Source organism: Leopardus geoffroyi, chromosome B1 (assembly GCF_018350155.1).
Source record: "Leopardus geoffroyi isolate Oge1 chromosome B1, O.geoffroyi_Oge1_pat1.0, whole genome shotgun sequence".
NCBI classification, from domain to species: domain Eukaryota; kingdom Metazoa; phylum Chordata; class Mammalia; order Carnivora; family Felidae; genus Leopardus; species Leopardus geoffroyi.
In genome coordinates, this window is record NC_059327.1 from 193155578 (window position 1) to 193183348 (window position 27771).

General features: G+C 46.2%; 1 protein-coding gene across 11 annotated transcripts in view; it reads left to right on the top strand.

Annotated features, from left to right (window-relative positions):
• The window catches only part of LDB2 (LIM domain binding 2), a 383786-nt gene extending 356732 nt beyond the window's left edge, over positions 1 to 27054 (top strand). For 2 of the 11 annotated variants that reach the window (XM_045474451.1, XM_045474459.1), the window contains exons 6-8: positions 16356 to 16479; positions 19886 to 20037; positions 25685 to 27054. In XM_045474451.1, the coding sequence (XP_045330407.1) occupies positions 16356 to 16479; positions 19886 to 20037; positions 25685 to 25915 (507 nt within the window). In that variant the 3' untranslated portion in view covers positions 25916 to 27054. Of the gene's footprint in view, positions 1 to 16355; positions 16480 to 19885; positions 20038 to 22584; positions 22728 to 25419 lie in introns of all 11 variants that reach the window. The other 9 variants (XM_045474456.1, XM_045474460.1, XM_045474458.1 and 6 more) reach the window with 9 other exon arrangements.
• The last annotated feature ends 717 nt before the right edge of the window (positions 27055 to 27771 follow it).

Here is a 27771-nt window from a genome sequence, read left to right on the forward strand (position 1 = left end):
AGAATTTCTTGAACCCTATGAAGTTTCGTCTCCACGGCTGTAAAAATGGCTAAGAGATTTCCAGCTTTCAAAAGCCTGTCATTTTAGGGGCTTCGTGCTATCTGCTTACTGATTTATAAATAATTTGAGACTCTGTGACTGCATCCAAATGTGGTAGCCTAGTATGAACTTGTAGTTAGGTTTTGTGATTTCTTGCTGGAAGGCCCCCGTGGTAGTTCTGCTAATTGGTCCCACCAGCTCCCCTGAAGATGCTCACCCCCAGCTCCTCACTGTTCTCAGAAGGCCTGAGGAACACATTCTTTCTCACGTCAAAGGGCCAAAGAGGGCAAGGTCAGGCAGATGTCTCCCATAAAACTCTCTTCAACACACACACACACACACACACACACACACACACACGAAAAGAGTGGAGGCTGAAGCCCCAGCAGGCTAGATCAATTTAATGGCTAGAACAGGAGCAGATTTTCAATCACTGTATACAGATCTTCTGTCAAGGGTCCAGAGATGTTCTCGGAGCACAGAAGTGAAAGGAAAACAATTAGACAAGCACATGAAGAAAGATAAGGAAGGGAAGCTTCCAGTGTGCAGAACTGTAGATAGATGAAGGAAAAAATAAAAACAGGAACTATAATCTGTGATCCCTTTTGAGACTTTTAATACCCGCTGTGGGAAAATAAGCACAGGGAAATTAGAGGCGATGCATCTTCAAGTTTTCACGTAACTCCAGAAGAGAAGTGGCAAAGAGGCAGGAGCCTCAGTGCCTTCTCAGTGCTGAGAAGGAAAGAACAAGCACCTGCTTCTAGCTGCGGCCTGGCCTCATCAGTCTTTTTACAGAGACTTAGAGGACATTTCATTCATTCATTCATTCATTCATTCATTCATTCATTCAGTATCAATTCATTTTTATGATTGCCTACTCAGTGCCAATTTCTGGTGATGTAAAGGTGGGCAACTCCACCAGAATCCCAGTCTTGTTAGGGAAGCAGCTTGTTATAATGCTGGGTGATAGAGACGTGTTCGTAAGCATGGGCTTAAAGGTAAGAGAGGGAGTAACTGGTTGGTTTGGGGGCTAAGGCAAGGAAGCCAAAGCTAAGGAATCCCCGAAAGCTCTGTGACTTTGGGCCAGTAACCCACCCTCTCTGGTCTCCCGTTCCTCATCTGTATGTGTGTGTAGTTGACATGCTAGAAGACGAGGGGAGAAAACCCACGGGCATGAATACCACATGCCCGCCATGTTTCGGGGTAGTGAGTGACAGATTAGCAGGCTGCTACAAAAAGTTTTATAATCACAGTTCTCTTCCCTCTTGTAACTTTTCCGAGGAAACCTTCACGTGTTTGAAGAGTTGAAATCTGGCTTCCTCACGTCCTGGTTTAGACTCTGCTGCTCAGAATTAACTGGAGTAGACGGTGGACGTGATGCTCTTTCCTGAGTTTTCTTAACACTTGAGTTCCGGAGTCAAATCCAGCTTTGTGCATAATGTCTTTGCCTCCAGGAAGTCCCCGCACATGTGTCCTTTCCCCATCCTTACAGATCTCCCTACATGCTTCGGATTTCTCTTGAAGAACCACTTCTTTCCTCTTAAAATCTTCCCCTTTCCTACCACACATGTCCCTATACCTTTCTGCAGGTGGCCCAGCACTGAGTTATACCAGTGAAAGGGCCTGCTGCCCTCCCAGCCCCACGGTGCTTGATAACCTACCTCTGTGCTAGGTCCAGGGCAATGCAAAAGTGGATGAGACCTTGTCCTCAAGTCGCTTACAGTCAGCATCTCTCCATTCTCCAGAGACCCCAAACATCAGCATTCCCTTGCCCCAAGCCCTCCAATGTCTTCCCATCCCACTCAGACCAAAGGCCAACATCCTCCTGATGACCTTCATGATTCAACACCTCACAACCTCTCTGGACTCCTTTTCTCTCCTGTTCTCATTCTCACCATCGCTGCCATATTTCTCTCCTAGATGTTTCTCAAAGCTCCCAGGCCTTTGCCCTTTCTGTTCCCTCTACTCAGAATGCTGTTCCTTCCGCCTGAAGTGTTTTTCCCCCCAAAAAACCCTCTCTTCCTAGTTTCCTCTGAGATTAAGATTGCCAGATAAAATAGAGGATTCCCAGGTGAATTTAAACATCAGATAAAAAATGAATAAATTACTATTCTATTTCTTCATTATTATAATAAGTTATTCTTTATTAGCTGAAATTCAAATGTAACAGGGCACCCTCTATTTTTATTTGCCAAATATGATAACCTCACCAGAGATCTTTACTCTGATGTCACTTTCTGGGTGATTGTAATAGTTTTCTATTGCTGCCGGGACAAATTACAGATTTATTGTTTTACGGTAGATTAGAAATCTTGGCATGGGTCTCACCGTGTTAAACTCAAGGTGCTGGCAGGCCTGTGTTCCCTTTCTGGAGGCTCTAGGGTAGAATCTCTTTCCTTGCCTTGTCCAGTTTCTAGAGGCCACCCACACGCCTTGGCTCTTGACCCCCTTCTGTCCTCAAAGCCCCAAGGTCACCTCAGGTCCTTCTCATGCTGACTCTCCTTTCTGACTCTCCTTTCTGAGCCCCTCTTCCACTTTTTTTTAAGTTTATTTATTTTTGAGAGAGAGAGAGAGAGAGAGAGAGAGAGAGAGAGAGAGAAGGCACATGTGTGCATAAGAGCAGGGGAGGGGCAGAGAGAGAATGCCAAACAGGCTCCACACACTGTCAGGGCAGAGCCCAACACGGGGCTCGATCCTATGACTATGAGATCAAGACCTGAGTTGAAACTAAGAGTCGGACCCTTCACCGACTGAAGCACCCAGGTGCCCCCTTTTCTGCTTTTAGATGCTCTTGTGATTATATCGGACCCACCTGAATAATCCAGACTAATCGCTCCCTCCCCAGATCACCTGATGGGCGACTTTAATTCCCTTTGCCACGTAACCTAACATATTCCCAGACTCCAGGGATTAGGGCCCGGACACCTCTGCCCAGCCACCCCTCCAAGCAGTGACTTTAGCCAGAATACCCAGATTCTAAACCCTCCCAACTCTCACATGTCCTGCCTCCTTTCCCTGCTTGCTTTTGCTCTTTGATACTTGTCACTGACATATATCGCGTGCTTACTTATCTGTCTCCTTCCCTGGAATGTTGTTACGTAAGAGCAGTGATTTTCTTTATTTCTGTTTACCGCAATCTGAGCATCCGGACCAAACAGGGGGCACCTAGGACAAGTTCAATAAATATGTGTTGAATGAGTGAACGAATGAATGCATCCCAATCTCTGCCAACTCCATTTTCATACGGCGTCGCCGATGTCTGCGTGAACCCTGCTTTTCGCCAACCTCACCTCTGTTCCTGGGTGGGGACAAGGCTGCTTATATAGGCTCCACAGGTGCACCGCGATCGCGGCGGGCGGGAGCAACCGAGCGGCTGAACGCTGCCCTGCTGAACAATTGCTCCTTCCTTTGAGTCGGAGCGGAGCTGGAGGGCTGTTGCCTGGCAGAAGCTCCCAAGAAGGCAGGCAGGCATTCAAAACACAGCCATGCACTGGGTGCTCAGGGCCAAGAAGTCCCTATCCCCACATTGCCCTAAACGGTGGCCATGGGGATGCTGGCCCGTACCCCAGAGCACAATGCTGTCTTTAACAGTCTTGTGGGTATTTGTACCAGGGCGGGAGGCAGGCATCACCACGCAGTTAATGTTCAGGAGGGATTATAACTGCACGAACAAGATAGCCCTGTTCCTTGGAAACTGTCACTGACGGCTCCCAAGGACCGTATCCAGATTCCCCTGCTCGCAGTATTAAGATTATTAGGCCCCATTTATAAATGCTAGTGTTTAAATGTTACCTCGTTGTAAGTGCACAGTCTCTTAGTTCCTTGGGAGAAATAACCAGCACGCTACAAATGCTCCCTATTTCCGGTGAGGACCAGCGCGGACCAGCGCAAAGGTCCCCAGCGCTGTGATCAACGGCACTCAGCCTTGGGGGGGGGGGGGGGCGGTCTCCACCGCCGGAGCCTCGGAGCCGCCAATATTTGCCTTCGGAGATATTTGGTGCTTTTGTGTAGCCAAACACATCAAAAGAGTGGTGATGCTTTTCTCGTGCTTAGGAAACGTGAGTGAAAGAGAAACAGTCCGATATGCACCATATTGCAGCGTCCACGCTGATGGCACCGGTGGGGCCACGTCACGCGCGGAATGCCCTCGCCTGTATCAGCTGCACCTCTCAGCTCTGCTGTGGCCGGAAACTGAGGCCCTGACAAACCTGACCCCTGCCTGGCCACTGTCGCTGGCTCCCTGATTCCATCATGGAATCCAATCATTCCAAGGATTCCGTTCCAGTCATTCCCCGTCTCCAACACCGTGTCCTCTCTTGCAGTCACATCTGTATTCCCCCTGCTGAAGATGTCCACCCAACTTTTGTCCTGGCTGCCTCTTCTTTCGCCTGGCCGACGCTTCAGTCATTTTTTTAGGTCTCAACTTAAATATCAGTTCTTCCTGGCAACTTTTCCTGACAGCCCTCATCCTTCTCCTTTATAGTAGCCAATCCATTTGGAAGTCTCGTTTATCACCTGCCTCCCTTCTGGATGGAGGCTTCCAGGGAGGGATTGTGCCGTGTTGACCGCTACATCCCTGCTAGCCAAGTTACCACAATGACAACGTGCGTGAAGCAAAAGCTGACCTGTTTGCGGATGTCTAATCACCTTTTTTGGGTTTGTTCTCCATCCGGTCATATTCATGTATTCAAGCATGCATGCATTCCACACACATTAGATCCATTGCTTGGTACGAGGTAATATTGAATGAATGCATGCATGAATGAATGAATGAATGAATGAATGAATGAAAGAAACAGGACACAACCCAGCTTTCCAGTTCTTCACCATCTAGTGGGAAACTGGAAGTTTTATGTGTCAGCTTAGCTAGGCCATTGTCTTAGTGTGCTCAGTCTGCCTTAAAAAAATACCATATGGGAATGCAAGCTGATGCAGCCGCTCTGGGAAACAGTATGGAGGTTCCTCAAAAACCTAAAAATAGAACTACCCTACGACCAGCAATTGCACTACTAGGTGTTTATGCAAGGGCTATAGGTGTGCTCTTTCGAAGGGGCACATGCACCCCCATGTTTATAGCAGCACTATCAACAACAGCCAAAGTATGGAAAGAGTCCAAACGTCCATTGATGGATGAATGGATAAAGAAGATGTGGTATATATGTACAATGGAGTGTTACTCAGCAATCAAAAGGAATGAAATCTTGCCATTTGCAACTACGTGGATGGAACCGGAGGGTATTATGCTAAGCGAAATGAGTCAGTCAGAGAAAGACAAATATCATATGACTTCACTCATATGAGGACTTTAAGACACAAAAACAAATGAACACAAGGGAAGGGAAGCAAAAATAATATAAAAACAGGGAGGGGGACAAAACATAAGAGACTCTTAAATATGGAGAACAAACAGAGGGTTACTGGAAGTCTCGTTTATCACCTGTCTCCCTTCTGGATGGAGGCTTCCCGGGAGGGATTGTGCAGTGTTCACCACTACATCCCTGCTACCCAAGTTACTACAATTACAACGTGCGTGAATTGTGGGAGGGGGGATGGGCTAAATGGGGAAGGGGCATTAAGGAATCTACTCCTGAAATCATTGTTGTACTATACACTAACTAATTTGGGTGTAAATTAAAAAAATAAAATTAAAAAAAACAAAACATAGACTGGGCGCCTTAAGCAAGAGAAGTCTGTTTTCTCATAATTCTGGAGGCCGTCAAGTCCAAAATCATGGTCAACTCTGACCACGGGCTCAACTCTGGTGAGAGCTCTCTTTTTGGTTTGCAGATGGCCACCTTCTTGTTGCGTTCCTGCTTGGTCTTTCCTCAGCATGTGCACACAGAGAAAGAGCTCTCCGGTATCTCTTCCTCTTCTTACAAGGCCACCGGTCTGTCAGATGACAGTCTTATTTAGCCTTAATTGCCCCCTAAAAGCCCTCTCTCCAAATACAGTCATATTGGTGGTTAGGCATCAACATATAAATTTGAGGGGCCAAATTCAGTTCATAGCAGCTATAGTGCCAGTTATTTAATCAAATGCTAATCTTGGTTTTGCTATGAAGATATTGTGTAGGTGTGTTTATCATCTATAGCTAGCTGACTTGAAGTAAAATAGATTTACTGTTGGGTGAGCTTTGTTGACAAAGTTGAAGGTTTAAAATTTTTTTTTTAACGTTTATTTATTTTTGAGACAGAGAGAGACAGAGCATGAACGGGGGAGGGTCAGAGAGAGGGAGACACAGAATCTGAAACAGCCTCCAGGCTCTGAGCAGTCAGCACAGAACCTGATGCGGGACTTGACTCACGGACCGCGAGATCATGACCTGAGCCGAAGTCGGCCGCTTAACTGACTGAGCCACCCAGGTGCCCCCGAAGTTGAAGGTTTTAAAAGCAAAACTGGGGTTTCCTGGAGAAGAGGGAAATCTGCCTCTAGACTGAAGCACTGACTCCTGCCTGAGTTTCCAGCCCATGGAAACTGGATTTCAGACTTGCTGGCCCCCTACAATCATGGGAAAGCCAATCCCTTAAAATACACACATACAAGCATGCACTTCCTATTGGTTCTATTTCTCTAGAGAACCCTGACGAATACAGTCATGGACAATAAAGAGATAGTGTCTTCAGGAGGCCCCTTCATAATCCTGAGCCACTGGTATTCATTTTCATTATCTGACTCATCCAAAGGCATACCATTGGGTCAATAAGAATTTTTAAAATTTCCCTGAAATTTACTCCGAGCCCTACAAGTGACGGACAGAACTCCTTAAATGTTTGTTAATCATTGTAGAGTATTTCCAAGCAGAGTTTTTCTCTTTCCTTTGAAACATTCCAGGACCGTGCTGTAGAACTTAGAGATGCTGGCAGAACACCTGGACAGGGTATCTGAGGCAACGGCCCAGTGGTCAGGACAAGGGATTGATAGGAAACGCAAATTGACTAAACATTTGAGATGTCCCTTGTTTCACCAGAGTCTAATGTTTAGGCTGGGTGCATACATACACATATACATAGGGCAAGAAACATCTGTAAATTTTTAACAAGTATGTCTTGACAAGTTTCAAAATGTCTTCCAGAAAGCCCCTGGCCCCCAGCTTGGTTATACCCCATCATAATAAACATGCACAGAGCACATTCCATATGCTAGGAATAGGACCCAGGTAAGTACTTTAAGTGGATTTTCTTGTTTTTCCTAACAACCCAGTTAGTTGAGTACTATGGTTATCCCAACTTTCCTGATGGGGAGCCTGAAACACCAAGAGACTGAATAATTCATCCACGGCCACTCAGTTATGAAATAGCTGGAATCTGAACCCAAGCTGAATTTGCATGCTCAACCCCACTACACGTGATGCCTCCTTACACCCAAAGTCCTTCATCTTTTATATATTACTTAATTTCTTACAAACCACAATGTCAATCAGAGTCTAGCCAGTAATTACCAAGTAATTTCATAGAGGAAATTTAATATGGTGAATTATGCACAAAGATGTTGGAGCTGGAAAAGCCACCAGAAGATGAGACAACCCCAAGAGGAGCAACTGCCACTCCAGGGGACAAAGGCAAGAGGTGTTACTGCCTGCCACCTGATAGAAGCTATAGGACCTCCGGTGACAGCTGTGGGAGAGGCCGTCTGAACCAGAGAAGACAAGAAATACCCTTCCTTCTTTCTTTGCCCATGTAGTAGATCGAATGGTATCTCCCCAAAATTCATGTTCACCTGGAACCTCATGGTGTGTCCTTACTGGGAAATCTAATGGCCACTGTCCTCATCAGAAGAGGAGCAGACACGGGGACATAGAGCAAAGGGCCACATGAGGACGGAGGCAGAGACTGGAGTGGCGTAGCTACAAGACAGGAAACACCAGGAGCTGGGGGAGGCAAGGGAGAATTCTACCCTAGAGCCTTTGGGGGGAGTGTGGTCCTTCCAACACCTTGGTTTCAGACTCCCAGCCTCCAGAACTGACAGAAAATACATTTCTGTTGGCTAAAGCCACCAGTTTGTGGCACTTCGTGACGGCTGCCCTAGGAAAATAACCCAACCCACTTCCCTCCATTCTCCCTGGTGCCTCCAGCCGGCCCAACCTCACGTGAAGCCTGTTGGCAAAAGAGCTGGTAAAGAGTGTGCAGGGGTCTGTCCTCGTCAATACAGATCTGGAAGGAAGGGGCACTATGGAAGGGGGTGCCCATACCAAATGACATGGTGAGACAATCAAGTCCATAGGATCAGAAGGATAGAGAAGGTCCTTCCAAGGCCTTGAACCTTCTGTTCCTTGACCTGACAGGTACAGCAGAAACGCCGAGTGTGGCTAGTCTGTTGGGGCCTCCCGAGCTCCGCGTTTTTCTGGTGGGGGTGGTGAGAAAAGCAGCCAGAGGTCGCACACAGGAGTCCTCTCTGTTGGCCTCAAAATTGAGATCAAGGCATAGATACTGAGATGTGCATGGCTGGCCTGCTTGCTCTGGAAGGAGGATGGCTCCTGAGGTGGCAGCTGCTGCTGGGGAAAGTCAGCTCCCCCGGGCAGCCACCTACCTCCTCTCCCAGAGCAGAAGAGGCTGCCTTCTCCAGGGCTGGATGTGATAACTTTCCCCACAGTCAATTTGCGAAACAGTTGAGAAAAGGCAAAGGCTCCCCTGGTTGAATCTTCAGATAAAAAAAAAGAGAGAGAGAATGTTTTGAATTTGACAACCAATCTACCTTTAATCCTATCAGGAAATAAACCCAAATCATAATCTGATGTTTTAGAATTGCCTAGTTTCTAAGGGAAAGCATTTCCTTCTCTCTTGTTTTTCATCCTCTGAGGCACAGTGGGTTTTACTCATGTGGATGTCTGTTACTCATTCTTATCTGCTTCTAGGTGTGATTATCTGTTTATTTTGCTTTGGTTTTTTTTGTTTCGTTTTTTCTTTTAGATTCTCTGTATCTTTCTATTGTTTTAATGTAAAATATCTTTCTGTGATATGTCTCTTAATTAAGAGATACTCCTTCACCTTAGATAAGAGTTTGTTTCTTAATCACCCCCACACTCTGATATCTTTTTAATTCAAATTTAGCCAGAGGAGCAAGTTACTGGAGGAGGGGGAGCAGGGGCAAAAAAACTCTGGTTTGTGGATTCGAACATTTTGTATTTATCACTGAATTCTAAAAATGGGTTTTTATCAGAGACATCAGCCGCTAAAATGCAATGTAATTGTAATTAACACCCCTTGGAATATTATATCTAGTGACCCCCTAAGTCTCAAGGAGACCAAATGATTTACTCCCCAGTAGCTAACCAATCACATCACACATTGATCTGGCTCAGAGGAGCCATTGATGCCACTAGTATTTATCATAATACCAATTTCCATCCTTTGAGTACTGGCCTTGTGCCAGCCATTGCATTAAATATTTAAATACGTTATTTCAAACTGTCAAAGATAAGTATCATTATCCCCATTTTACAGATGAGGTAACAGATTCAAAGAGGCTAAATTCTTGGCCAAGAACACAGTAGTAAACGGCACACTTGGGGGTTTGAACCCACATGAATCTGGTTCCAAAGCCTGCACCCCTCGTGTATGACCTACCTCTCTGTATAGAGGTCAATACCGTGTACAGGGAGCCATATAAAGGCAATGAGAGCCTGTGTGTGTGTGTGTGTGTGTGTGTGTGTGCACGCACGCATGTTTTTAAGGAAGAGGTCTTTTCTTAAGTTTATTTACTTATTTTGAGAGAGAGAGAGCGAGAGAGAGAGAGAGCATGCACAAGTGGGGCAGAGAGAGAGGAAGAGAGAGAGAAAATACCAAGCAGGCTCCACACTGTCATCACTGAGCTTGACCTCACAAACTGCAAGATCATGACCTGACCTGCACATAACAGCCAGCCGCTGAACTGACTGAGCCACCCAGGCACCTCACAATGAGAGAGCCTTTGAACTTGGTATCTTAGTAGCGATTTAAGCCACTCATATGTAGAAAGGTAGACAACAGAACAGTTTGTTGTTAAGAACACATCATTGGAATCAGGCAGACTTGACTACGAACCTCTTCTCTGCCCTTCGAATAGCTGTAAAACCTTGGGTACGTTATAGGAATCACACTCTTTACTATCAGCTCTAGGTGACTTAATGGCTTTGAGTCTGAGTTTCCTCACCTGTGGAAGTGGGCCAGTAGCTGGTGAGGGTTAATGATCTAGTATACGTCAGGTATGTACTCCAGGGACAGGCATAGGTTAGATACTCCACCGCGATTATTAAGTTACGACTCAGCAAATATTTGAGTATGCCTAATACTGTGTTAAATAGAAGGGAGAGAAAAATGAAATATGGCTTGCTATAGATAAGCAGACGAAACAAGTCCACAAGAAAGGAATATTCCCAATGCAAATATAAACACGAGGACGTACCTAGATTAGTAATAAGTGCTATAGAAGCAGAAGTCCCTTGTGGGCGGGGATGGTCAAAGACAGATGTGGGCTTTGAGCTGGACCTTGGAGGACATTAATGGTCATATTGGTATGACTCAAATGTGGTTTTCAGGCCAGTACCAGACTGTAAACTCAAGGAAGCTTGCTCTGGAATATAAATCAACTGCATTGTTGAACACATTGTTTAGTTCATCTGACTTTTTTTTTTTTTTTTTTTTTTTTGACATAAGATTTTCTCAGTGAAGGAAGCAGTGAACTGAATTACACTGTGCCTCAAGCTGCTTATCCTGTCACGGAAACACAACAAAGAGTTTGTAGACCACCTACTTTGAGCAGCACCGGTTTAGAAGAGAGGTCAGCAATCTTTCTGTGAAAGGCCAGATAGTAAATATTTTCAGGTTTGCGGACTATATGAATGCTGTCACAACGATTCAATTCTGGTGTCACTTCACAAAAGCAGCTACCAACATTGCGTAAGCATGGCCATATTCCGCCTACAGACTGTAGCTTGCCAACCTCTGGTTAAAAGGACTGGGAATGAGGGGAAGTCTTCTAGGTGGGAATGAGGGGAGGTCTTCACAACATGAAGAAAGGCCTGAGCTGGCATTGAAAGAGTAACCTTGAGGGGCGCCTGGGTGGCGCAGTCGGTTAAGCGTCCGACTTCAGCCAGGTCACGATCTCGCGGTCCGTGAGTTCGAGCCCCGCGTCGGGCTCTGGGCTGATGGCTCAGAGCCTGGAGCCTGTTTCCGATTCTGTGTCTCCCTCTCTCTCTGCCCCTCCCCCGTTCATGCTCTGTCTCTCTCTGTCCCAAAAATAAATAAACGTTGAAAAAAAAAATTAAAAAAAAAAAAAAAAAGAAAGAGTAACCTTGGGCAAACCTATATACAAAGACTAGGTGGCTCAGGCTCAGAGGATGTCATCCATCATCCAGAAAAGAGTGGATCAGAATGTTGGCAGTAGACGGGACCTAGGTTTGGGAGTTAGCCAACCGCCAGCCCCAGGGTGTTAGCTTTCTCCTCGCCAGAGCCGCCTCTGACAAACATCACCTATTTCTGGGACTGGCTTTGGGCAGGGAGTTGAACAAGAAGAACAAGGAGAATCAAATGTCTCTGGGAGAACCGTCCGATGAAAACAAAGCAAAACACAATACTGTCTACATTTGCTCGGCCCTTTGTTACTGTGACAAGTCCCAGGTAGGAGATCTTCCTACCTGGTCTGGACATGTAGTAATTGAGTACATGCATGCGCATTTGTGCAAAGCCTTCTGTATAGAGGAGGCAATTGGTTATCAAATGGACAAATTCATCACCTCTAAGCCCCCGGGACGATGCCTGATTTGTCTGCTATTAGCAAATGACTCCTTGCTATAAATCTGGCCAAGCTGTTTATTATCCATCCACGCATCCATCCATCTACCCATCTATCCATCCTTCCATCCATCTATCCTTTTACTCACCCAGCAAGTCACTGTTGTAGCTACAGGCATTGATTCCATACCCAAGGGTCAGTGCTGGGGCCAAAATCCCAGAACACAAAGTCAGAAGCATAAGGAGATCAAGCCTAGCTTAAAATTCTCACTAAATCTGCAAAAAGGTGTCCTTGCAGCTTTGCTGGGGTGGGTGATAGCTTTCTTTGAGATCCTAGCTGGACCTGGCGAGGGCTGAATGTTCAGGGGCTTCGTACTCAAAATGAGATCTCAAGCCTTGCTGACTCCTGCCCCCTTCCACAGTGTTCTAGAATTCCTCCTGGTAACCCCCCCCCCCCCAACACCACCACTGGAGGAAACCAAACTAAATGACAACCCTGCGTGCAAGGTGCTACAGAAGTTGCACAAATGCTGTCTGGGACCTTCCTCTTCAGGCAAAGGGACCCAACCACTAAGACCTTTGCAGCAGGTCCAAGTTTGCATATGAAATTGTGCCTCTAAATCAAAGGACTCTGTTACTATGCTTAGCTCCATTAACATGCAGTCGACTGATGTGTGCGCTCGCGCGTGTGCGTGTGTGGGGTGGAGCAAAAGGCACGTGTACCGTAGCCTGGTTTACACTTATGACACACAGGGAACTCTTTCCCTAGAGTCTATGGTTGGGAGTATAAGCTGGTTCATAAACCTCCAGATATTTTGTACAAAATTCGAGAGGCAGGCTGCCTAGCCTGCACCAGCTTCTCAGGGGGGTCCAAGACCCCAGGGACAGCGGGAATCTTGGCTCCAGAAGGAACTGGCCAGTGACTGCGGGAACCGTTCCCCCAGCTGTCTTCCTGATCTCCTTTCATAACGCCCCAGGCCTTGGCTGTGGCCCGAAGGCACTGGCTTGCTGCTTGAGAAGGCAGGCTCTTGTCTGAGTTAGTTCCGCCACCTACAGCATGCAGCCCAGCAAAGCCAGAGCACCTCCACAGCAGGCTCGCTTGTTTGCACACAGGAATCCAGGGGAAGGCTGCCTCTCCAGCCTGGGAACCCTCCCCTGGAAGGCAAAAACATGGCTTCGGGGATTCCTGATTAGTATTCAGAGATACGAATTCCTTTGGGGTGGGTTGCCGGGATGGGAAAGTATTTTTACATTAAAGGGGGAGGGATCAATCCTGAGGATTAGCCCCTGAAAAAAAAGTGCTGCCCCAAAGCCCAGAGAGGAAAGGAAAGGAAGGCACCACAAAAAGAAGTAGATGATGAGCTCGCAGGTTCTCAGGATAAAGGCAACTCTCCTGTGTGCCAGCATGTATCCTGCCCAGGGCCCCTCTGGGTCCACAACGGTCACTTTGGCCATCTGACTTGTCATGTAACGAAAATACCTGCTTCACAGAGATGTGATTCCCGGAGATGCTTGACATGGAAACTCGAGGAGTTTTCTTACTATCCTGAAATCATTCCGAAGGGGGCTGAAGACTCCCTGAGGGCAGAGATCCTATTATCCTCATTATGTCCCCAGCGCCAAAGCAAGAGTGCCTGACACTTAGAAGAAAGCGCAGTAAATGCTTGTGGATGTAAAGTAATAGAAATGTCATCTGTTTGACTGTCTGTGCTGTACTTGTTAACACGTAATTGTCATATCTACGGTTTGTTGACCTCTGATGTGTCAGACATATTACCTCAAATTCTCACAACAACACACAAGATGGGTATTGTTTTGCGGGTGAGACGGAGCCCCGGCACTCTTCAGGGACTCCCCCAAGGGTGCATACCTAGTGCGGAATTAAAATCCATACCTAGACCTCTCGCCATTTCTCAAGAACGGGGAACGGCCCAAAAGGAAACGGCCCAAAAACTTAACGTTGTGGGGTTTTTTAATTAAAAAAAATGTTTTCCCAGCCCTTAGAACTTCCCTGAAAGCTTTTCCTTTCTCACTAACTTAGCTTAGTAATAGATGCAAACATCTTCCGACCCTGTCTGCATCTCGCAGTGGTCCTCCTTTGATGGATAATCCGCCCTTATCTCTGTTTGTAGAGATGACTATGGAATCCTTTACTCTGGTCTGCTGAGCATCGGCCATTGGGGGAGACCTGCGGCCGTCTATGGCTTGCACGTACTTTGATTTCCAGCAAGGAATTCTTAATGGAGTAATGTCCACATCGAGTCTTCACGGTGTGGGAATGTGGAGCTCATTGCACAGGAATCTCCCCTCTTTCATGGGGTCTTCCTTACTAACACTTTACGTTTCAGGGAGGACTCCAAATAAGCAAGAAGATAGACAAGATTGAAGATGTACCATCACGCATCCAGATCTCATTACTTGACAGCCTGATCCACTAGGGTTGAGTGGCTTTGTCTCTTTGGCTGACACATGTCATTTAGGCTTTGAAGTCTTCCTCTCTTCTTCCTGAGAAACTGCAATGGGAAAGAGATTACAGTTGTCCTTTCAACGGAGTTAGCGGTTTGGGTCAAGTTTAGATCATTGTTAGGTAAAAAGAGCAGACAATGTTTTCTAGATGAAGGTAATCTTGATTATCATGCTTAGGCTTGAGAAGAGAGGAGCAGCATGGGCAAGTGGGGTTAAGTGAGAAGAGAGTGGAATTCAAGCTGGAAACCACAGGGAATTTGCACATGTCTTGCTGTTTATATGTATCTTTTCTAAATCCTAGCACATATGTAGGGCAGCAGACTTCGGGAGTATGTATCAGAATACAACAGGGGCATGCTTTTCCAAAAGGCAGATTCAGGACCCCAGCTCCAGACCCAGTGAAACAGAAGGGGAAAAACCTGGAAATCTGCAATTTTTTAATGTTTATTTATTTTTGATAGAGAGAGAGAGAGACAGAGCACAAATGGGGGAGGGGAAGAAAGAGAGAGGGAGGGAGACACAGAATCCGAAGCAGGCTCCAGGCTCTGAGCTGTCAGCACAGAGCCCCACACGCAGGGCTCAAACCCACAAACCTCGAGATCGTGACCTGAGCAGAAGTCAGACATTTAACTGACTTAAGCCACGTAGGTGCCCCTAGAAGCCTGCATTTTTAATTATCAACTCATTTGGTTCCGATGGAAGTGTTACCTAGACCATACTTTCAGGAACATTGGCATGGAAAAATCCTCCGGTCTTTCTAAAGACACCTTAAATGCATCCATTCACTTGAGCCAAGCCTAGGGACACAGAGATAAAAGACACAGTCTCAGCATTCAAAGAGTTCAAGGTCAAGTAGAAGAAAGACTAGAAGCAGATAGTCGCAAAGCATGGATGAGTACATTCATAAAGCAGAAAGGGCTGGGTGCATGGAGAGAACCATAGAGAGGCACCCAATGCAGTCTGCGTAGGGAGATGCAAAACCTAGAGATGAAGGCGAAGGTGTAACAGGAGCAGTGACCTTGTCGCAAGGACGAGTGGGCATTATTGGCCAAGAAGAGGGGAGGGGAGAATTCCAGGTGAGAGGGAAACCAGTGGATAAAAGCCAACGTGTCTGCTGAGTAATGACAGAAGGGAAGGGGGTAGTCGGAGCGATGGGCCGAGGAAGGACGAGATTGCACATCTGCCTTTCATAATGAACTAGTGTTTTTCCACATGGGAGGGTGCATTGCCAATATCTGTGTGGTTGTAATTGCAACAGTACTGGATGCATCATTCCAGGTTGTGGTCTTTGTCTTCTTCGATACGGCACTCTCCATGTGGCAGTATTCTGGTGAGCTTCCAACGGGAGAAGGAATTCAGAAAAGTTCAAGGCAATCCTAAATGGATTTCCGTTCTCGTTTCATTCATTAATCTTTGTCATCAGATGTCTTGGACCGAAGTAAATCTGAAAAATCTAACCAAAGGAGGGAAGAAAGCAACAGTGTGCAGCGCCACAGAAAAAGCCCCCACGCTGAACTAATGTGGGCATATGTTACTGACATTATCATCATGTGTAAAATACAAACGAGCACATGAATAAAAATAAAATAGTGTTCATCACGGGCCTTGATAAGAATGAGGATCAAAAAAGTACTTGCAGTTGCCACTCTGTCCTCCAGAGTTTAAAAGATGGCTTTCACTGCCACGTAATCTACATAAACTAGCATTGTAACTCACAGTGTGTGGTTATACAAACAGGAACAACAGCAGAAACCAGAGTAGAAATCAGAGCCTGCTGTGCTCCACGGAAGAGAGCTTTTCTTCTTTAACCAGAAAGGATCATTTGAATTCAGAATAGAGCTACATACATCCACCCAAGAGTTTGTACAGAATGTGTCCTTGGATATGCACACGCGTGCATGTGTGCGGGTATAAATCACATTCAGCTATATAACATGGTAGTATAAATAATAGTAAATGAAGTGGGCATTATCAGGTATTGGTAGTATTTCTCTTCCTCCAAACTTGCACAGAGAAAATCAAAAGCAGGAGAAAAAGAGAAGTACCTTTAAGCTTTCTAATTGTTTCCAGCTGTTGACATTACTTACTGCAAATGATATTACCAAGTAGCGAAACGCCACCGTCTTTGAACTTTTTTTGCAGTTGTGTGTAATACTGGAGCCAATGCAGGAGCTGATGTCGAGACATAAAACCTACAACCTCAGTCCACGAGACTGCCTGAAGACCTGCTTGTTTCAGAAGTGGCAGCGAATGGTAGCACCACCAGGTACGACCTCGTTCTTCCCTCCCATTCTAAAAATGCGTCTTCTGAGGGAGGCCTCTTTTGGGGATAAAATGATGTGAGAAGGAAAAGTAGCTCATTATGGATATTTAGACTGGGGGACATCTAATTTGTAAAATAAAAACATCCTTAGGAATCATCTGCAATCTCACTTGGGACCTGAGACCCACAAAAGTCAACTGATTTATTCAATGTTACCAAGGTCACTGGCAAAGCCGAAATCAGAACCAGGGTTTCCTGTCTCCCAGTCTAGTCTTTGTTCCACTGGACAAGACTGATGGCTTCTCACAGTCTGTTGTTATTTTGCTTGGTTTTTTGTTTGTTTGTTTGCTTAAGAATCATAGAAATTATAGGGACGAAAGGAGGGAGGAAGGGAGGATGGAAGGGCAAAAGGAAAGAAAGAAAAAATAAATAAATTGTTTCATTTTTAAAGATAGATCTAATATCAAAGGGTACTCTGATCATGAAGAGAATACATAAAAGATTCCATTTTCCTCACTTCCTTAGAAGGCAGTTTAGATACTATAGTCTCCTGCTGAGGTTCTGAAATTACTGCTTCCAGTTATCATTAATTGTCATTCTATCTAATACATTTTTACTCCCAGGCGTGTGTCGAGCCTCATTGATCATAAAAGCAAAACGTATCCATTCGCTAAAAATTATTTTTATAAAGAGTAATTATTAACACGAAGCACATAGCTTTCTGAATCACAAAATATAATGGTCACCTTCCACTGGTAATTGGCGAGGCATTTTATATAAAATGAAGATAGACTTAGCCAAGTACATATTTAGACATCTGAGAAAATGGGCATTATTTTACATAGAATAGTTACATCCCCCTCTTAGAGGAATTTTAGACATTTAGAGCATTATTTTTCAAACACATTAAATGTGCTTAAATTATATTCTCTTTCAATATCAATAGGGCTTTATGAGAAAAAATAGTTCACTCAATAAATGCTTTGAGAACCTGTATTTTCCAACATATGCATACATAATTTATATATTATTTATTAATTAAAACATTCATTCAATAGTTATTTATTGAGCCCCTCCTAGGTGCCAGGCACTGTTCTAGTCACTAGAGGTACAGCCCTGAATGAAACAGAAATCCCAGCCCTCACGGACCTTCCATTCGTTTGCCGAATCCTCATTATAACCTTCTGAGGTACTTATTATTTCCTATTTAAACATACAGGGCCTGAAATTTATTTTTTTTAATGTTTATTTTTGAGAGAGAGAGAGAGAGAGAGAGAGACAGAGCACGAGGGGGGAGGGGCAGAGAGAGAGGGAGACACAGAATGCGAAGCAGGCTCCAGGCTCTGAGCTGTCAGCCCATGAGCAGTGAGATCCCAAGAGTAGTGAGATCATGACCTGAGCAGAAGAAGTCCGTGGCTCAACAGACTGAGCCACCCAGGCGCCCTGAGGGCCTGAAATTTAAAGTAGTAATTTGCCAAGGTCAGTCTCATACCTCATCAATGAAGGAGGCCTGTGTCACAATAGGTTTTTATGTCTCCAGAGCTCATGACTCTCTTACCTCAGCTACCTGCTGCCAATGGGAATAATCCAGAGCACGCAGTTTCGATATATTTCCCCCAAATTTCATGAAGGAATATAGATACCAAAAAAAAAAAAAAAAAAAAAAAAAAAAGTAGTCAGTTTTAATTCTTGAGGTAATGGAAGAAGCTATTTGTCAGGGGAACTAAGTATTTGATTGACTTTGAATGTGTCACTCAGCTCTTTTCCAGCTTCATGCGCTGGAAAAATTCTATTTCCTGTTTCCACAACTTTTAGGAGCAGCACCCATAACTCTCTACAGATAAACAAGTTAGGACCTTTGATGAAGATCTTTGGGCACCTGGGGGGCTCAGTAGGTTAAGCATGCGACTCCCTCCGGATTTTGGCTCAAGTCATAATCTCACAGTTCATGAGATCGAGCCCCGTGTCAGGCTCTGTGCTGACAGTGCAGATTCTGCTTGAGATTCTCTCTCTCCAACCCCCCCCCTCTTTCTGCCCCTCCCCTGCTTGCACACATACACTCACTTGTGCTCTCTCTCAAAATAAATAAACTTAAAAAAATTAATCATGTTTACAAAAAAGAAAAAAAGAAAATCTTTGCACATAAGAGACAAAATATTTACAAAAGAAGAATTGCTATATAAATAGGAACACAATCCTCTTCTTCCTCAAATGTTAGGGGTAATTTGGTGGACTAAGTGGCCTTTGAAATGAGCCTTAAAGGAAATCCTCCCCACTGCCCATCAGAAGCGCATAAATGTTTTAAGAAAATGCTACAAGGCTCTCTCGCTGGGTCCCTGGCTCACCTTCTCTCCATCAGCGCTGGTTCAAAAGAGGGTTAGCAAAAAGGATGCTTTTACATGACATTTCCAACTTAGTAAATGCCTGGAAAAAGTTTCCGCAGATTTCTCATTTACAAAACAAAGATCAGAATAGAACCGAATTAACAGAGTTGCCAGGAACATACAATAGTCATGACATAAAACACATGAAGCAGATGAAACCATTACAAACATGAAAACATTGTGTACTACTCACACCACCTAATAGGTTAACAAATAACCTTCCTGCGGCCCCACATCACCACACGTCCCTCTGCTTCCACTAAGACGTTGTTCAGCTGGCGGGTCCGCAATATTTTCCTCTGTTTCTAAGCGGGACTTGGATGCAAAGATCTAGTTCCCCTTCGTGCAGATGCTGGCCCTAGCACACTTCGACCTTCTCCCCCCAGCAACTTTGAAATGAGCAGCATTCTTTAAACACCGGGGTCCAAACCATGCGACCTGAGAACTGTACTGAGCTAGGGACCCTACGTGTGACACTCTCAGCTGATAGGACTCATGCTTCCTCTTTTCTGTACTTGAGCATCTCAAGGTCTGCGCTGGCCTGCAACCAGGTGCCGACTGGGAGATGCTGGTCTACCACCTTAACTCGTTTTAACCCTTTCTCTCATTCCTCGGAGGCCCCCCGGGGGAACGCAGAGCCCTCCTTTCCCCCTAAAGAGCCAACAGTCCAGAGAAAAGGGTTTTCTCAAATTCTGTAATGGTGATAATATGTTTCACGCGACTGTTAACAGTGGTATTTGAGGCTCGCCCCTAAAATACATTTACTAGACTGCAGGCACTTGTCTAACGGTAGAGCGAACAGTGAAGCACAAATCGTTTGATCTAGAGACCAAAGAAAAGAGTTGCACCCATTTGGTGCTAAAAGGATAAAGCCACGGCTTCCTCCCTTCACTTAGCGTGAAGCTAAAAGAAACGGCAACAATGTAGAGTGTGCTCTTTGTCATTTACAAGCACAGCTTCCTTGGGGGGACGGTATGGTGACGGTTGCCCCAGATCTGACCCTCCATCCATTGTCCGTATTGCAGCAGAACCCACAAGGCAGCCGACCACGAAGCGGAGAAAAAGAAAAAACTCCACCAGCAGCACGTCCAACAGCAGCGCCGGGAACACCGCCAACAGCACCGGCAGCAAGAAGAAGACGCCAGCCGCTAACCTGAGTCTGTCCAGTCAGGTACCTGTAAGTCTCGCTTTCCTCTTAGGCCCGAAATCCCGCCTCCGCCTGTCCTCCGCCTGCTGGGGGCCCAGGGAAAGTCCCCGTTAGCCGCTCCTGCCTTCTGGGTTGGGGGCGGGGGAGGGCCAGGCAAGGGCAGGGGGAGGGTGGGCGGGAGGAGCTCTACCGTGGAAACCTTCCCCTGCAAACTGGGAATTAGGAAGGAATATTAAGCGTCTGCGCTGCACAGGGGCCTGAATTACAGAGCCGTCAGAGGCACAGACAGGAGATGTGTCACGTGAGGCTTAATTAAAATATCACTTAGCGCCATGCCTGGTGGCAGAGAAGGGGCCCTCGGCAAGATCCCCGGGGACCCCTGTGCTCCACTGGAAACTAGCTTCCGGCGTTCAGGCTCCACGTTGTAATTTGACTGGGCCTTCCCAACATGGGTGCCCTTCTCGTTTTGAGACTCAGGTAATTAACTCTCGGCCACTAAAATCGCAGCTCAGTGGATGCCACTTGACCCATTTCATGAGCTCAGGGGGAGGGTCCGCCCTTGGTTTGGTCTCAACTCTCCTGACCTCTTGACCCTTTCTTTCATTTCTGGGTCTTGACAGAGGAAATGGGCCGCTTAGAAGGGGGCTTCTTTGAACTCCGAGGCTGACAGCTGACGGGTGTCCCCAAATAGCGCGTTGCCCGTGTGGGCATTTTCTTCATCTCCATTTTTTTTTTTTTTTTCCAAGTTCTGTCCTGTCTGCCTACTTCCTTCCTGACTCCAGATTCCTCAGCCCAGTGTTAGATCATTTATCGCTTTTAAATTCTCATGCTCCTCTAAACATTTCTCGTCCCTCGTCCCCTCCACGATTACTTGTGGGTGTCCTTCTCTGCTGCCCTTGTCACATCACCCTGTCTCCAGGCGTTTGACTGTCGTTTGAACCCTGATGCTTCCGTGGTGCTTCATGGCTATCCCTTGGATACCATGTCTTCGGAAATGTGTTCTATTTCTTATTAACTTCCCTCAACCAGTACAATTTTACCTTTTCTCTTTCACACCTTTTTCCCTGTCTTGGTCTGTTGTCCTCATATCTCTCCCCATGTGAGAGTGAATTCTTCTTTCATGGGGATTCTCCACTTACTTCTAAATGTGTCTTTCAAATCTGGCCCCAACCCACTTTTACCCACTTTCCATCGGTCGGTTTTCTTTGGCTAGAAGCAACCCCATCAGTACCTGAGAATCACCTGGGCCACTGAGACTCTTCTCCTGTCTTCCATAGACAGAGGGTATGGTTTTCATCATCACTGCACTAGAAAGAAAGGGTCATGGAGAGAGTGGCCAGCCTGTGGGGAAGGTACCATTTTAATTTTAAGACCGCTAGGAATTATAGTTTTTAAATAATGCCAGACTCACCTCTGTTTTCTGAACTGGCTAAAGAGTCAGAAAAAAAAAAAAAATCAAAGAAAAAAATAAACAGAGTCTTTTTATTAAGGTACCAATAAGTTAGGCCCACTTCTGGTTAAATTGGAAAATACACAGAGAAAATGGCCTGGTATAAATAAATCAACCCCAAAGTGCACACAAGTAGCCTATTATTCATCTACTCCTGGAGTTTTAGAAACTAACATTTGTTAGTTTCCTCTAGCAAATGGAAGTGCATTCCAGAGAATTCTGGAACTGTGGCATTGCTCCTTAAAGGCACAGTGACTGCAAGAATTCAGTTCAGTTCAACAGTTGTTTTGAGCTCCTACTACGTGCCCCACACCGTACCAGATATCAGCAATACCGAGATTAAACAACCACAACAAAAACCCAGGCCCTGTCGGTCACTGAAGAGCTCAGTCTCTCCTGCCAGCTCAGTCTCCCGGTGTCAGCCAGCAGGGTACGGCACTGAGCAGGATTCTGAGGCCTTGGGTTTGGTGGGCCATCCATTGGTGATGTCTGCCTCAGGTATAGAATAGCAGTATGTGTGTCACAGATTTCGACATCCCTAGCCTCGTCGGAAACATTTCAATTTTATTTTAAAGGGCACATAGTCTGTTCCGCTCCCTTATGCTCCTATCCTCCAAGCCAACAACTACATCGTAGTGGAGGATCCCTGTGTCGAGAGGGCTTTTAATGAAGTGAGACCCCTTGGACTTCGAGAGAACAAGGCACCATTAGAAAGCGAGAGCAGAACGCCAGCACCACCCCCGCACCATGCAATTCAAGATGTTTCAATGAAGTCAAGCTTACAGATGGCCAAGGGGGGGGGGGGGCAGGAAAAAGCCACCGCCACGTTAGGAAAATGTGCACATTTCGGGGTGCACTCTTGCTGAATGGACCCTCCGCGATAGGCATCGTCTGGCTTGTAGCGACCCCCTCTTTTAACCCTGTGTACTGAATTACCGACACGATTTGACTGTTGAACTAGAACGCGATCTGCAGGCACAAGGGCTGCCTCGTTCGAAGGCACGGCCAGGTTCTCTGTGCCACCGTGACCACAGCTGTGGTCCGCCTGGCTGCCACGGCAGCAAACGTGCGTGTCCGGCGAGGACTAGGGTTTAATCCTTGGATTCTGCTTCTCACTCCATGAGCAGGGGCTAGGAGCGATCCCGAACTGCAGCCTCAACCCTGGGAGGGATGGAGACCTGTGTCATTCAACAGCAGTGACCCCTTCTGGCCAATTTAAGGAGAAGCATTGAGGGGCCCTGAAAGGAGTCACTTCCAGTCCTCCTCAGAGGTTGGTGGTCCTTGCACGGGGGATTAGTGAGAAGATGTGACAATGGGCGTGGCGCCTCCAGGCCTCCGGCGAGGAGCAGAGGTCTGCCTCAGGGGGAGCGAAGGGCATCCGGGGTTACCCTCAGACAGACCAGCCCTGCCTCCTGTGGGACACACGAGATAGCAGAGCCGGGAAGGATAATGCAACTCTCACTACTCATGTTGAACGTTGGGGGGATTTTTAAAGATGGGGGGGTGGGGAAAACGGGGCCAACATCCGCTAGGTAGAGGCAGCCCAGAACGTGTACTATGTCTCCGTTCGTTTTGTGTGAGGCTAACCAAGTGAGACTGCCCGAGCAGAGAACCACTCTTTGAGTCTGTAGGTTTAGAAGAAGCAGGTAGAGCCCCGTGCATAGCGGCCTAAGCGGCCTCAGGTATCTATGCACATGAGAAGCCCACGGCACACATCTGTCATAGCTTGCCATCTGTCACTCATCCACACAGGTACACACAGGATTATGTATCTGGCTAAGGATTTTCTCGTACAATCAGGAAGGCAAATGTGGCATCACTCTGAAATTTAGGATGCTTACAACTATCCATGCCTGTTCCAAACATGACCAGCCTATATCAGTCCCATTTGAAGTGACTCAAATCACTATTTTCACAGTACTTTTCTTGAATAACTGTTATTTTCTGATGCAATGAAGGCACCCGGGGTGTCGAGAACTTTTTCTAATGTCACGCTTAAGCTGCCTTCTGATTTTTCTCCTCTGTTTCCAAATTACGCTTACCTCCTCACACTGCCCCAGCCTCTCTCGATGACCTTGGACTCACAGTACTAATGCGGACCCATGTGGTCACTTCCCACACCCTTCCCCTGCCCTGTGACACCTTCTGCATGTGTTTTCCGACCCTTTCAACGTGTGCTGCACGTAAGTCATGAAATGAGATGAACCCGTGTCATCCTCTGCCCAATCTTGCCCCATTCTTCCCCCCCTCCACCTTTGTTCCTGATCATAAGCACTGTCTCCTAACTGCCTGTAACCGAGTGGCACTTTTTTGTCCCCAACACCCCCAACGGGTCATATGGCTAACCCGATAATGTCCCCTCCTCTCTGGAGGCCACATTCCATCTCCAGTCCTGTCGGCATTCTTGCCAATCAGAGTCTCTGTCTATGTTGTACCTCACCTTGAGCCCTCATGAGTCTCCCCACATGTCAATGTCGTGTCTGGCTCTTCGTTGCATAGTCAGTACGTTCTTCGAAGCACACTTCTGATTGTCCTGCCAGTACCTATATTTGCTGAGTTTACCCAGTGCATATTTGAGGCATTTACTTAATCTGGGACATATCTCTTTAAAATCATGTTTATCAAATCACAAGATCGGTTAGTCAGAAAACACAGTTTGGAAATCTATTGATTATCTCCCCATAATTCTAGGGGAACCAATCAACCAGTCAATCAAACAAACAAACAAACAAACAAACAAGGTTTTCCACTGCAAAATCAACCAGGCGACAAGTAAGGGTTTTGTTCAATTGGCACCTTCATAATTCTAGAAAGAAACGGGAGGGCCCAATGGACCGTCTCCTGACCAAAGGCAGTATTCTCCTATACCGTCCCAGGAAAGCCTCTCTTGCCCCAGTGAAGACAAAATGTTCGCCCAGTTACCAAGGCATTTCATCGTATTAGCCTCCGCATCAGGAAACACACCCTTACGTCTCCAAAAGCATCTGGCTCAGCCCTGCTTGTTTTGGCAGAGGCGGAAGCTGATGGCCTTGGGCCCTCGCCTGGAGTCACCGCACTTTTGAGTAGATTATTGCTCACAGCCTGCCCAGCGAGTATCATCCAGTATCACCTGACAGGTGTCCTGTCCCATGCCCAGGTCACCCACCAACCCCACACAGCCCCCTCTGAACAAAGAGGCCGGAGCCGTGCCCTGTGTATGCCCCCTTCTCCTCCCGGGCCCCGGGCCTCTCCAGCTGTGGCCTCCACGATGCTCCCGGCTACAGTAGGTGGCTTCCTTGTTTGCATGGAAGGACAATCTGTGCTTAAAGGAGTGATTAGATGGATTCTTCTTGCACGCTTCCATTTCTGATGACTGCCAGCTTCATCAATGTAATTATAATTAGTGCTCTTCTTCTTCCTTTTATGGCACCAGCTGGACAGACTGGTTCTCTTGACTGCCCAGATTGGTGGCAGGGTTGCCTGTGTGGGGATAGGTGACAGGCACCATGAAATAACAGATGGTAAATTCAGGGCTTGTTGGCAATCAGCAGGTTTTTGCTAATGACTTAATTAGCTATGCAAATTGTCAAATCAGTGTGAACATTGTTTTTATCGAAAACTTTACCTAAATTAATTACCATAATTAAGTAGCAGAATGTCAAGGATATTGGCTGCATAAAAGGGCCTGGCTGAGTGGAAAAAAGAGAGATTCTGCCTTCAATTAAAATGTATACCGTCCTTGGGACAGAGAGAACGCCATTTGGAATGAGTTGCGTGAATACTGCAGAATGGCACCCTCCCCCTGTTGGCTGCTAGTCTGAAGCCATTCAGAGGCCCTAACATAAAAAGTGGCGGAATTTTGGAGGTAGTGGAGAGCACCCAGCAGAAGGTTCCACAGCCCTCTCTCTAAAAGTCCCCAACGTCGGCAAGTTAAAAGCGTGGATTTTTTTAATCTTGAAAAATCCATTTTTTTATTTCTGCAGATTGCTAGCATTGCTCGTTCTCCGGTGTCAGGCTGCGCACTAAGGACATAAAGTCGCGTGGTTGTTCCACGTCAGGAGGCAATGTTTATTTCCTGTAGAAATCCAATATGCGTCTCGCCCCCGCCCCCCGACTTTGAGACTTGACCCCCGGTGCACAGTACACGAGCGTGTCTGTCCTAGACCCCCCAGCTCCTCCCGCTAGTGTTTTAAGCTGAGCTTCTCTGTCCCAAGGTTTCCCTGTAATAATGTCAGCTGCTGTTCACAGGATGTGATGGTGGTAGGCGAACCAACCTTGATGGGAGGTGAGTTTGGGGACGAGGACGAAAGGCTAATCACTAGATTAGAAAACACGCAATATGACGCGGCCAACGGCGTGGACGACGAGGAAGACTTCAACAGCCCCCCGGCCCTGGGGAACAGCAGCCCGTGGAGCAGTAAACCCCCCGCCGCTCAAGAGACCAAATCAGAAAACGCCCCACCCCAGGCTCCCCAGTGACACTGACCCGCACCCGCAACCGCACCCGCACCCGCACCCGCCGTCAGTAGGTCGTGGGGCACGCTCACGCTTGCAGATCCTTGCTTGCAGGAGAGGAAGGAGGAGAAATAAAAAACTCTTCCACGCAAATACCTGTTTCTAAACCACAATGATCTGAGTTTGGGTTTCTTTGTTCTTTCTTTTTTTTTCTTTTTTGAATTGAGAGGATCGTTCCAATAAACTTCCCTGACCCTTCCCTGGAGGCCTTCACAGGTAACACAGAGAGTGGCACTGATCTTAATGAAAAGAGCGAAAGCTCGCGCTTCTCCGGGCTCGGTGTTAACCACGTGTTTGTTAATTACACCCCACCCCCAACCCCACCCCGACGAAGGCCATATTGTCAATACGCCCTCAGTGCTCAGGGTCTCGTTATATGCCGACCCTAACTACAGATGACTTTTTAATATTGTAAAATATTTTCTGCTTTTTGACTTGCATCTGAGAGTTTCTTGTTTCAGTAAAAAAAGAAAAGAAAAAAAATCAGCCTTTGGACAGTAATTTAAATGTATCCTTATTATTATTTTTTTCCTTCACCTTTTCTTTCATTGGGTAACAGCTAAGAGGGCCTTGCAGGGTAATTATTGGGTGAGCTAATGGCAGTCGGTTCTCCAACCCCAGCTGGTTCAGTTGAGCCCAAGGGCTGAAACAAGAAATGTCTTTTTGTCATCGAAGACACCAAGGCAGGTTTTTATGTAAAGACAGACACCTGGCCCCTCGAGAACCTACTCGTTTGTAAAATTGCTGTTGATCCAAATCTTTTCAAGCCATGTAATCCATTAATTTTGTGGGCAGTTTAATAAATCTGAAACTTTTTTGTGTTTTTTATTGTATCTGAGTTGACTGTTGTTTCTTTTCATGGTATATTTCTTGTATAATATTTTGTAAAGCCCTCACCTGGTTCTTTTATGGGGATTCTTCTTTGGGGGCAATTCCAGTGTATTTATGTGAAACTTTATAAGAGAACTAATTTTTCCATTTGCATATTAATATGTTCTTCCACACATGTAAAGACACAGTGGCTCCGTGTGTTATAAAACAGCTGTATTTTATGTATGCTTTACTGATAAGTGTGCCAATAATAAACTGTGTTAACGACCAAAGCAACTGAGTCTGGCTGTTTGTGAGCGTTTGGCGAGGGGTTGGGGGGGCGGCGGGGGGAGAAATCTGCCCACGATCATGAGAAGTACTGAGCTTGGATTTATTGCCCAGAGTCCAAATGGAGCGGAATTGTGACAGCCCTGCCATCCTTTGTAAAGTCTGATTCCTTTCCCTGCTCACTGTGGTTCAGTCGGGCAGATGTGTGAGAGTCTGCTGTGTGCTGGGCACATGCTTGCCGTGGACACAACCATGAGAAAGCAAGAACTGGCCTGTGCTGCAGCTTGGCAAGTGGAGGAGCGGTGGCTTCCCCACAAGTGTTGATTCTGCACCAAACAGCCCTACTTAAGGTCCACAGATACTATTTCAGCTAATCCCCAAAGCTTCACAAAGTTGGCATTGCTATCTCCATTTTTAAAGATCAATGTCTTGCCCATTTTTCCAAAAAGTTGCTATATGAGACTACAGAAAATTCACTTGAGGACGTTTTTCTTAAAAGACATTTCCTCGTGTTTTTCCACTTCGTTTTCCACCAGTGAGGAAGATGAGAGAAGAAGTCAGCATTTGTTGGATGTGTATTAAGTGCCAGGTGATTTTAATTTATCATCTTGGCAAATTCTGGAAAGGCGAATTTGAAAAAGAGAAGTTATGGAAGGCCACGTGTCTTAGGTTGGGATTCCCAGAAGCAGAGCCTGAGATCAGGATTTGGGGGCACAAGATTA